Source organism: Schistocerca nitens, chromosome 5 (assembly GCF_023898315.1).
Source record: "Schistocerca nitens isolate TAMUIC-IGC-003100 chromosome 5, iqSchNite1.1, whole genome shotgun sequence".
Lineage (NCBI taxonomy): Eukaryota > Metazoa > Arthropoda > Insecta > Orthoptera > Acrididae > Schistocerca > Schistocerca nitens.
The window spans coordinates 554794375-554806739 of NC_064618.1; the positions used below are offsets into that span (position 1 = coordinate 554794375).

The 12365-nt window shown below is 33.9% G+C and overlaps 2 protein-coding genes across 4 annotated transcripts in view; one reads left to right on the plus strand and one right to left on the minus strand.

Annotated features, from left to right (window-relative positions):
* The window catches only part of LOC126260575 (uncharacterized), a 106095-nt gene extending 102024 nt beyond the window's left edge, over positions 1-4071 (minus strand). Inside the window, exons 1-2 of the mRNA XM_049957911.1 lie at positions 4037-4071; positions 3466-3641 (exon numbers count right to left, since the gene is read on the minus strand). Coding sequence (XP_049813868.1) covers positions 3466-3641; positions 4037-4071 — 211 coding nt within the window. The remainder of the gene's footprint in view (positions 1-3465; positions 3642-4036) is intronic.
* Positions 4072-8396: 4325 nt separating this feature from the next.
* Positions 8397-12365, plus strand: part of LOC126260210 (ribose-phosphate pyrophosphokinase 1) — a 78765-nt gene continuing 74796 nt past the window's right edge. For all 3 annotated transcript variants that reach the window (XM_049957498.1, XM_049957500.1, XM_049957501.1), the window contains exon 1: positions 8397-8530. In XM_049957498.1, coding sequence (XP_049813455.1) covers positions 8500-8530 — 31 coding nt within the window. In that variant the 5' untranslated portion in view covers positions 8397-8499. The remainder of the gene's footprint in view (positions 8531-12365) is intronic.

Below are 12365 nucleotides of genomic sequence, written 5' to 3' on the forward strand. Positions count from 1 at the left end.
CTGTACTAGTGCCGACATTGTGCATGCTCTGTTGCCTGTGTCTATGTGCCTGTGGTTCTGTCAGTGTGATCATGTGATGTATCTGACCCCAGGAATGTGTCAATAAAGTTTCCCCTTCCTGGGACAATGAATTCACGGTGTTCTTATTTCAATTTCCAGGAGTGTATTTATCACATTCCAAACTGATGTCATTTTTTTGTTATCCTTGGTTCTGTTGAATAGAACAGAATAGCATAACATAGAATAGATATTTATTCACCTTTGCAAGGAGGCTTTTACATAAGTAACTACTTCAGAAAAGTACATTGTAACACAAACTGATCACTTTTTGCAAACCAAATACAGTATTCTACAATGAATCAGAATATTGTGTGTCTCTTTGTGTCTAAATAATCTGTATACAAATATAATAATGATAAATTTTATCTCTGTATTGCCTTACACAATGTAGCATAGTGAATCAACATACCACACTGGTAGCTTCATAAAATATTACAGATTATAATTTAGTATAGTCTCATCTTAAAAGTCCAAATCATCTATTACCTATTCCTCAACTCCTTTCACTGTATAGAAGGCTTTGTTTTTTACCCACTTTGTTATTACACTTTTGAATTTATCCACGGTCACTGAGTGGTCATTTTAGGTAGTTTGTTAAAACATGTGAAACCAAGATCTTTGTAGCTATTGTGGACCCTTTCTAGTCTTGCATAGGTCTTGTCAGTTGCATGTCTCTGTATAGTGTATACTAGGCAACTATAAATATATAAACTAGTTACTGTCATAACATTCATTTCCTTGAAGCAGTGTCTACATGATTCTCATTGTGTGAGTCCCGCAATGCATCTGATGGCCTTTTTTTTACCATTTAAATACAGTTTTAAATCCAGGTTAGTTTCCCCATAGCAAAATTTCATATGTCAGAAGGGAACTGAAGAAGGAAAATCATACATAGAGCAGCAGAATTTCACTTAAACATGGCCTCTCAATTTACGCAACTGATAAATCAAACGTGCGAGTCTGAAGCATAACTTATCTGTATGTATGTCCCAGCTTAAACTTTGATCAATATGGAATACAAGAATTTTCACTGATTTATTTTCATTCTTGGAGCATTCTGATTAAATAAAATGTTCTCTGTTTTGCTATTATTTCTGTGTATTGCATTAGCCTGAAACCAGGAGGTACACACATCTACTGCTATTGCTACATTCAGCTGTAACTCAGCCATATTAGTATTCTGAGCTATTAATGTGGTGTCATCTGCATATAGTACAGTGTCACAGGGCAAAGTGGAAGGCAGATCATTTATATATATAATGAACAGATAGGGTAACCTTCCAGCATTCCTTTTATAGCAGGTAAAGGATCTGATTTTTGATTATTCACACACACTAACTGTTTTCTATTACTTAGCTATGACTGCAGAAGGAGGAGGACCTTCTCCCCAATTCCATACTACTGTAGCTTTCTTATTAGGATAACATGGGACACTGTATCAAAGGCTTTCTTTAAGTCCAGTAGTGTCACACAAGTTACTGACTTATTTTCAAAACAGTCATATACTTTTGTTACAATGCTGTCAACTGCTTTCACAGTAGAGAGAGTGATCTGAAGCCATACTGTGCATGACAGATTAGGTTATTATGTTCAAAATATTGGTCCATCTGCTGGTGCATACAGTGCTCTGTTGTTTTGGAAGTAATTGGGACTAGTGAAATAGGCCAGTAATCATAAGGTGATGATGTACTACCTTTCTTTCTTATGGACTGGCTTGATTATGGATATTTTTAGACATTCTGGGCATGGTACACTCCCTCTGTTAATATTTTGTTTTTTAATTTTGTTAAGGGCATCATTATCTCTTTTCTTATTTGTTTAGTAAGAAAATTAGAAAAGTCATTACTGAGTTTAACTATTGCTTTGATGACATGTCAGCAAGTTACATAACTCCATTCAAAGCATTCAGTTGGTTTATTGTGTAATGGTAGCAGCAGTGCTTCAGCCTTGATCACATCTCCCTTGATGTCAGTTTCTAGTATAGGATTGGCAAAGTATTTATGTAATGTATCAGGAATAATTGGAATGCTGCAATCTTTCTTTTGACAATTTATTTCAGTTTTGATAACTTCCCATGCCACTTTAATTTATTTCAAGAGTTAAGAATGTATCATCCTTGGCCTTGCATTTTGCTGTCTTGCTTGCAGTTCTGTAGTGCTTTTTTATGATCTTGTATTTATCCCTATCTGCTTTATTGTGTTGTGATCTATCATAATACAGATGCGTCAAGATTCTTAAGTTATTTAGTTATGGTGTATACCAGTGTTTCAAACTTCCTGGCTTAGAATGGGGGTCATTCTTCCAGTCTTTCTTATAACATCTAGTGCATACTTCTTCAAAGATCTAGTTACCACTTGATGTATGAATTGTTTCTTAATTTGGTTTTGCCTAGCTGATTTAAATAACTTTCTAATTTGCTCTGTAGATTTTGTCATCCCTGTTTTATCCAAGTGTTAGTTCTTGTATTCACTTTAATTTCCACAAGAGGGAAAGCAATTTCATAGTCATGTTTATAACAAGCTAGAAATGACTCAAACTTCATATCTGCATTGTTGTATTTATCCAAATCACAGTTTGAATTTATTAACAAAGAATTAAAAATCCTAATGTTGTCATCATTTATACATATTCCCTAGAAGTATTTCTCACTTTTCCTAGAGTTTGTGCGAAGTACATTATTACACTAAATTTTATTGCTTCGTGATCTGAGATTCCAGTGTCAATCATTTCTACATTACGACCAAGTGCTTGCAAGTCAAAAAATATTTGATCAGTTGTAGTTTTAGAGGTCTTTCAAGTCTAGTGTATTCATGGAGAGATGCTGATAAATTATGTGAATATAACAAATTATTCAGTCAGTTTAGATACATTTTGACAGGTTAATTTAAAGTTCACATTATAATCTCCAACTAGAATAATGTTATTTTTAAAAATTCTTAATTCACCAAAGAGTCTTTCTATGCTGTCCAAACACACCTTGAAGTTGCCTGATGGGGAACATTATCTGCGCACAGTGATTACTTTGGGTTCTTTAAGATTGCAAAAACAATATTCAAACACTTTTTCAATGTTATTTATGTTAATGAACTTAGTTTTTTTGCATTCAATTCCTTGCTTAACATATATGCATGTTACTTCACCCAGAAAAGTTTTTCTACAGAAGCTACAAACAATTTCAAATCCTCTTATTCTCTAACTACAAGCTTGGTTTTGCTATAACCAATGTTCACTCACACAGAACATTGAAATGTCCTTTAGCTGATCAAGCAGAAGTACTGCTAATTCAGTTGTACCATGAACATATGGTAAAAAATTACTAGTAAATTATTGTTCTTGGAAATTGTCACACTGCTCACCTCAATGTCTGGTTTATACTTGACTACAATGAAAAATCCTTGTACTAACCTGGTGATGACAAACTTCTTTTGCTTGATGGGTGGTTGGCTTTTACTGCTGTAGGTGGTTTAGTTGATACTGTTGTTGGTGTCAGTTGTGTAAGCTGTCCTGTTGCTTCTTGATTGCTGTGTGCTGTTGAGTGGGAAACAGGATCTGGAAGAGTAATAGGGTGACTCCCCTTGCATCTGTCCAATGAATTTATGTCGTCTCAGATTTTATGCCATAGTAACGTCTTTCCCTTAATATTCAGCTGTAGACCATATTGTGTAAAGTGTTCTCTCTCAGGGGAATCTACTGATAAGAAATGTGAGCTCTGGAATGCTTTGCAAATCTTTTCAAACTGTCTATTGGCCTTAATGATTTCCTCAATCACAAAGGAAGTCTTTATTGGTGTTCTCCTAGTAGAGTTCAGAATTTATTTCAAATTGTTAGTGGCTTGGAATAATTCATTCTTGTACACATCATCAGCATCGCAAATAGTTACTGTGTTTTGTAGCAAACTAGAGAGATTTTCAGCGTTAATGTTTCTTGTGATTTCTGCCAGAAGTGCCCCAGGTTTTACAATGAAAGCAGCATTTACATGAAAATCATTATATAAGAGTCCAGCAAGGCCATATCTATGGCTATCAGAGAATATCATTACATTAAATCTGGAAATATGCAAATTGAAATTTGTATTTATCTGCACATGTTTGTGTGTAAAGATTGCTGTACCTTAAGGTTGTTCTGTCTTCTGTACACTCTCTGGATTGAACATTGTGTTTTGTAACTTTTGGTCAGTTTTTTCAGTTTGAACACAGTTTCAATATTTTTAGCATTTACGTTCTGGAACATTGTGCCATAACTGATGTTATAATGATTGTGCAAAGTGTGAAGCATGATCATAAGCTATTATACACTGTGGTTAATATTTGTAGAGCGTAAGATGCTGGTGCTTATCTTGTTCCAAACATGTTCATTCTATTTTAATTACTGCTCAACATACATAGCTTAATTATTCTCCTGCATATACATTCTATAATCTCATTATGCACTTTAAGTAAGACGAGTACAAGCTGAGTTAGGGAACTATGTTATTGCACAAGCTCCATACACAAAATTTCTAGGTATATGGGTGGATGAGCAATTGAGTTGCGAAAATCATCTAGAAGTTTTGAGTAAATAATTAAGTAAATGTTGCTATGTGCTAAGAATGCTTCGGGAATGTTGCAACACTGAATCACTGCTGTGTGCCTATTATGCTTAGATGAACAGTTTGCTGTGATATGATATGATCTTCTGGGGAAATACAGGTATAGCAAAACAAGCTTTCAAACTTCAAAAAAAAGAGCTATTAGAATAATGAAAGGGGTTCCCTGCAGAGTGTCTTGCAGGGAAATATTTAAAGAATTTAAAATAATGACTCTTCCTAGCTTATACATCTATGAGTGTGTATGCTTTCTGAAAACTCACCAGGAATTTTCAACATTAAATACTCAGGCTCATAACCTTGAAACAAAGGAACAGGGATGATTTTCACAGAGACACCAACAAAGGAGCACTCTACCAAAAAAGTGTAAACTACCAGCTCAACATACTTTTTAGTGCATTGCCTTGTACAATAAAGAAAATTAAAGAATTTCATAAATTGAAGAATATCTTAATATGGAAAAGTAATATTATTTATATATACTGATGTAAAATATTTGTATTTATTATCGAAGTTTTTGAAACAAATTAAATATAAGAAACTATATTGTAATTGACTACATCCATACAATGTATATTGTTAATGGATAAATAAAGAGATTGAATTGAATTGTATTAGTTTCTTATACTTGTATTGTAGCTGATGTTACTTGTCTTTTTTAAATTAAGAGTTAATTGTTGTTGACCAGCTATGGACAGCTGTAAGTACCTTTTCAGCCTATCTATTCTGGTGTCCTATTTGTAATTATTATACTACTTTCATCTGTAAATAACACTGTTTCACGATGTGTCACCTGTGCTTGGAAGTCATTCATGTAATTAAGAAATAGTATTGGGCCTAACGTGCTTCCCTGAGGGGCTTCACTACCCAAAAATTCAGGACATGCAGGATGTTTCACCATATGTTTTGAGCCACTTGAAATTTGGGAGATTTCTGTCCTCTGTACTCTGCTAAGTAAGACTTAAACCATTTCCTGATAACTCCCTTATTCCCAGCGCTTCAAGTTTACGTAGCAATAATTCATAATTAACTGTTTTGTAAATGTGTCTGCCTGTTACATGTTCTCCCTTAGTCAGGGCTTCGAAAAAACTTTTCTAAATTCTGCTACAGAATTTTCTGTTCCCTTTCCAGATGTGAAACCAAACTGCTCTTTGTACAGAAGTTGGTATTTATTTAACTAATCCATAAGTCTGTTTTTCATGATAGTTTCTGCTATTTTTAAAAAAATAAAACAGTTATGAAACTGTTTTTTGACACTTTTTATTTTCTTGTAGCGCCTTTTTTCTGGATGAGAAGAACTTTTTCATGCTTTAGATAATCACAGTTAACCAAATTTCTTCAGGTTCAACTAAACAACAAGATACAATGGGGTCAACACGTAGATAAAGTAATTAGGATCCTCAGTTCTGCATGTTATGTTTTAAAGCATTTTGTCATTGTGCTGAGCTAAAGAAAAGATTGTTGGTTTATTTTGGAGTTTTTAGGGTACTGCAGTTTCCCTGTAGACTTTGCCTCCATTTCTAAGATTCAGAATAGGTGTAGGTATTTTGGTGCAAAGACCTTCACTAAGCCCCAGGTACATATTGCCAATTTGTCTTTCAGAGAAGGTGTGTTTCCTGAGAGGTTGAAAATCTCTAAGGTTAGACCTCTGTTTAAAAAAGGAGATCCATACAAGATAGAATATTATAGACCAATATCCCTTCTCCAATCATTTTCAAACATCCTAGAGAAATTAATGAAAACCAGACTCATAAATTACTTAGATGCTCACAAACTTCTAAACTGCAATCAACATGGCTTTCGCTTGGGCCACAGCACAGAATCAGCTATCCATGCCTATACCAAAGAGATTGTCAGGAGTCTCGACACTAAAAAATGTGTAGTGGGAAATAACTTAGATTTATCTAAAGCTTTTGATACAGTAAATCACAAAATTCTGTTAAACAAGATGGAGGCAGTAGGTGTAAGGGGAGTTGTGAAGCAGTGGTTTGAATCTTACCTTCAAGATAGAACTCAGGTAGTAGAAATCACCGCAGAACATAAAAATCAGAAAATCAAGTGGGTCTCAGATGCAAAGAAATTGGAAATAGGTGTCCCACAGGGCAGTGTTCTTGGTCCCTTATTATTCTTGCTTTATATAAATGACATAAAAAATCCTAATATTTCTACCAAAATATTGTTGTTCGCAGATGACACTAGCATAATTATAAGTGATGATAAAAAATCATTAACCACCACAACTGATATAGTCCTGAAATATATTCAACATTGGTTTAATGCTAATGAGTTAACACTTAATCTAAGTAAAACAAATTATATAGAGTATGGCAAAGCAACTCAAGATATGGACCTCCAGTTAAAACTAATGGATAAGAAGATAGAGAGTGTACAATCCACAAAGTTTTTGGGCATGCACATTGATCAAACTTAAGCTGGAAAAAGTACTTATCCCAAAGGCTCAATTCGGCATGTTTTGCATTGAGGATATTATCTAGAGTATGCAGCACAGACTGTACTAGACTAGTGTATTTTGCTTACTTTCAGTCCATCGTGTCTTATGGCATAGTGTTCTGAGGGAAAACTAAATCAAGCTTAACAGATATCTTCAAATTTCAGAAAAGAGCCATACGAATCATAACAGATAACTCTCCAAGAACTCATTGTAGACCCCTTTTCAAAGAACTGCAAATACTCACAATACCACCACTGTATATTTTTAAAAGCATTCTGTGTACAAGAGCACATATGAAAAATCTACATACAAATGAGGACTGCCATAATTATAAAACTAGAACTCGTAAGAATTTGTATGTAGAAAGGGTAAGGACAACAAAAACCCAAAAGCATGTAAGTTATTTTGGAATAAAACTCTACAATGCTCTGCCAATGTACATGAAGGCAATAATAGATGAAGTAAAATTTAAGACTGAGCTTAAAAATTACCTTTTACGCAAAACTTTCTATGACGTAGATGAGTACTTTGATTGTGTGTAAATTTATTGCCAAAAATTTCAATTTATATGCCTAAATTTGTACTTTTAAAAAATGCCTTGAAAGTGATATTCCATTATTATGTCTTTAGTACTTGGACTAGTATGATAACTTTGTTATGACAATTCCTATATCATGTAAATGATATACAGGAAGATAATAAAATGAAATGAAATGAAATGAAAGCTTCCATCTCATATACGGCAAAAATTTTTGAAACCTTATAAACAAAACACAAAAAAAATTCTGTGTTATCTGCTTCATATTTCTAATTACCAGCTCTCCTGCTTTTTTTACTCTGTTAGATGTAGCCTGAAAAACCACAAAAACAGTCTAATGAAACTTAACATCAGACAATTATTAACACAGTTTCTACAACTGCCTCACTGCACCCCAAATCTTTTTGTGTTGAGTGTTCATTAATCTGAAGAAAAGCTGGAACTGACAGTTTTTACATATTGGATCTTATAATAATTATAAATAAATTTTGTATTTACTGAAGGCATGCATCCAAGAAATGTAAATGACAATTTTTCCATACATGTATCCACAGCATATGTATTATACCACACAAAACTTCCCATTATAAAGCTTTACAATGCACCCCACACAATCCATCTAAACACACTGAGAGATTCCAGTGGAGAAAGCATGAAACGTAAATTAAAATTTGTAATTCCATGTTAGTTATATAAGAAATACACTATGCAGCTAACTGCTCATACTTCATTGAAATATTTACAGTCTTTATCAGAACCAGTTAGGTAGTGAACAACACATTCACATAAATTATCATCTGACCCGAAGTTTATTACGAAATCAGAGGTCACTAGAGATAAACCCTGTCAAAGTTTCTCTGAAGGATGATTACAGGCAGTTCAGCTTCTGAGGAGGGTGAGTCCTTAGCAATATTACACCACAATTTATGAGATTGAAATTAAGTTTAGAGCATATTTTCATATGTAGAGCTATGTTCTGCAAACAATATTGCTTTCATCAAGCAATTACATACTTGGAAGAAATAATTTTCTAACCAATAAAACATAAAGCATATGGTACACTGTGATAATTAACATTTATATTAACAAAAACTGGAAAACTTTGAAACAAAAGAAGATATAAGACAATGCTGAAGCCATAAAAATTATTTCAGAGTGTTAAGTTATGTGTTTTTAAGCAGACTGTACTCTTCACAGTTTTATACAAAGTTTAAGCTAAATTTCTTTGTTCTTCTTCATTTCTTCATAGTGCATGAATATAGTTTCAATATACCATTTGATTGTATATATTACTGTATCATCTACAGTAAACTGTCCTCATGTTTGAAACAACCAATTCATTTACTTTGCTTTAAATAATTTTATCTGGTATTTGACTGTCTCCATCACTTACATACTGGACTCTGTATTTGTTGTGTTCTTGTGTTGCACCCCTTTTCTCTCAATCTTTTAGAGCAAAAGCACTTTTTTATCCTCCTCCTTCTCTTGCCGGAAGCCAACATCAGAGATTTAAAATTTTGCAATTATCTTGCAGATATACTTTACAGAACAATGGAATTCTTACAGTAATATGCTAGAGCACCTAACTGCTCTTGGTGGTATTTGTAACAAATAATAAAATTCAGATTTAAACTGTGATATGTATTATTATAATACATGTGAGAAAAGCAGTTTCCATGAAGACTGCTTCACCATCTAATACTCAGAGCTGAGATCTGTATTCTGGTGTGAAAATCTGGCACAGTGCTTGCACATATATTTAGAAAACTTGCAAATAAAAAAGAAATAAGAAACATATTTTATTATATAATTCCTCAATAAATTACTTTATTATTAAAACTGTGGGAGATTCATTTTCATATTTATACATCAATGGCTGATCTTGTACATCATACAGGTTTCATCAGGTATATATACATAACATATAAACACATGTATATATACATATGTGGCAAGGATCCATAATATTTAAAAACTGTTAAATAATATTAATAAGGGGACAGTGAAATCTAGCAAACAGAAAGATATGATACAATGCTAGACTATTCTCACATCATGTACCTCAAACCTCTGTAGGATAATTCTAGCATTATGACACAGACTGCTGGAAGATACCATCATATCAGGGAAGGCATCAAGCATGAAGGGCACAGATGCTCCGTAAAATATCCACATAGTCCACGTTGTCATGGTATATTTGATTACTACCACAGGTCCATGTAAGCCCAGCTGTATGCCCCCAGTTGCATAATAATGCTTTTACTGTCCTGTTCCCATGGTGCCAATCTTTTTTCAAGCACCCTTCACCTGAATGATAGCATATCTGGACAGGATCATCAACATGAAAAACACGATTCACCCAACCTAACAACATGTTTCCATTGACCCACAGTCAAATCTTGAATGTCCTATATCCACTACAATCACAATTGATGATATTGTTAGGTATACGTGGGAACACATTGGATTTGTCTATTGCAGAACCCCATGATCAATGATGTGCATTGAACAATGTGCTCTGAAACACATAGTGCCTTCACCAAAACTGTACTCTATCATCAGACATGCCACAAATTGCTGCCTATCCTACTTTAAAGAGCAGACAAGCCTCCAACTTCCATGTTCTGTAATGAAGTGTAGACACCCAACACCTTGTCATCTACTCAGGGATTCACTATCCTTCAAACATTTTCCACAGATGCTCACAACAGCAGTGTGTGAACAGCTTTGCCGTTTCCAAGAAGCTTGTTCCCAGATGCCAGATCATAACAATGATCCTTTGTCAAACTTCCTTATATAAGTGGATTACCCATTTGCGGCCCGTGGTGTTGTTAGAATGATGCCCCATTCATGTATACTCTTCTTATATACTTTCCTTACCTTGTCATGTGCCTGCAACACCATCAGGTGACATTCAGTTTTGCGGTGAGTGGTGGTCACAATGTTTTGGCTCATCAATGTATTTTACCTACATGAGATTTCCTTATCATATATGTGTGCAACACCAATTTCTAAAAACTTATTTACTACCTTTACCTACTACACAAAACTTTTTAAGATTTATGACTCCAGATTTGATGATAATATTCTTCCTTGTTGGCTATGTCATTTGCTTGCATTTTGTGGAATACCTTTTCCTCTTCCTCTATTAACATTTATTTCCCTCCTCTATCTCCAAATAAAGTTTAGTTGTGAACTGCTCATCAGTTTTCTGTAGATGATATTTCATCTACATACATTACCCTTTTTACACTCACTGTCTCTTGCATGTTGTTCATATGCACTTTTTAGTTTGAAAATGAGTTACTTCAACACTGAAGCTTGTGATACAACGTACCTTGCAAATTTAAAACCAGAATACTTTGTTGTTTTTGTGCTTTTTCACTAAGTGCTTTGTATGATTTCAGTCATTTTTTGTAGCAATAGAATTTGGGGAGCATAACATGTGTTCATATATTCCTCTTCTTAATCTACATAAATAATCTTATAATGCCTTTAAAGGGCTGTTCAAACTGTAATATTTGCTAATGATACAAGAGTACTAATCAAAGGTCAAAATCAACCTTAGAAGATGCAGCTCAGATGGTAGCTGAACTGGCCTACAGTAATTTGAAGCATGTAAGCAGACACACAGTATGCTGCCATCTTGTTTCCTTATTATGTGCTTTGCCTTTGTATTGTTTTTCCCCCTCTGAACAGATTTTACAAGCTGTAGTATTTTAGCTGAAAAAGATTTACCCTGAAAGTCTTCTGCTATTAGCTACAGTATAAACAATTTCTTGGACTAGTGTTATACCCTTCTAAGCATGAATCTCACGAGTTTGTCACAAAAAGGTGTTAAAAAGGACACTGTTGCTTTGAACATGATTTCCCATTGTGTGATACAAAACAAAAACATTTTTTAGTCATCAACAGCAGACAAAAAAATAGTTTTCTCTGATATTTTGTCTCTAGCACCAACGAAGGCAGCATTTTGGGAGGAAAATTAAAATAAATGGTGAAATGTAGGAATTACTTACACACAAAACTTACAATATGACATACACACACAAAGATGGAAAATCTCATAAACTATATTTCTGATGTCCTGCCTGATAAGTATTTTTTTCTCTTTATAATTTCATTCTGTGGCTTAAAAAGTTTAGATCACTTGAAATTCTAAAGTGATTTTGAAAATCACATCCTGTACAATTTATTTGCTGTTTAATTAAATGTAACAAATTTCATTTGGTTCTTGCTATGCAACTTTCTATATTTTTACTTGATGAGTGTGCTAAGTCTAAGACTGTTGTTCTTTCTGTCGAACTCTATTAATGTATCACTCAGAGTCATTTCAGGTGTTGTGAGGATTCATTCTTTATATTTTGTACTACTTTTCTGTTAAAATATTCCCAATTATATTGCATTAGGATTTGTTGCTATATCACTGACTCATTTTTTGGACATTGCTTTAATTCTTAGACTGTACCTTGCAGAATTATGTTTTCCATGGTTTTTCAAAATCACTCAAGATAAATACAGTGATGCTTCCTTAAAAAACACATGGCCAGTTTCCTTCCTCATCCTTCCCCAATACAAGTTCACGCTCCACAACAAATGATCATGTCATCAATGGAACAATTAATTCTAATCTTCCTCCCTTCATTCTTTTTTAACACTTTGTTTATCTCTTCACAGACATCTTCTGCCACTTTAGAGAGAGAGTGCACTGGTGCACAGAATATAATTAT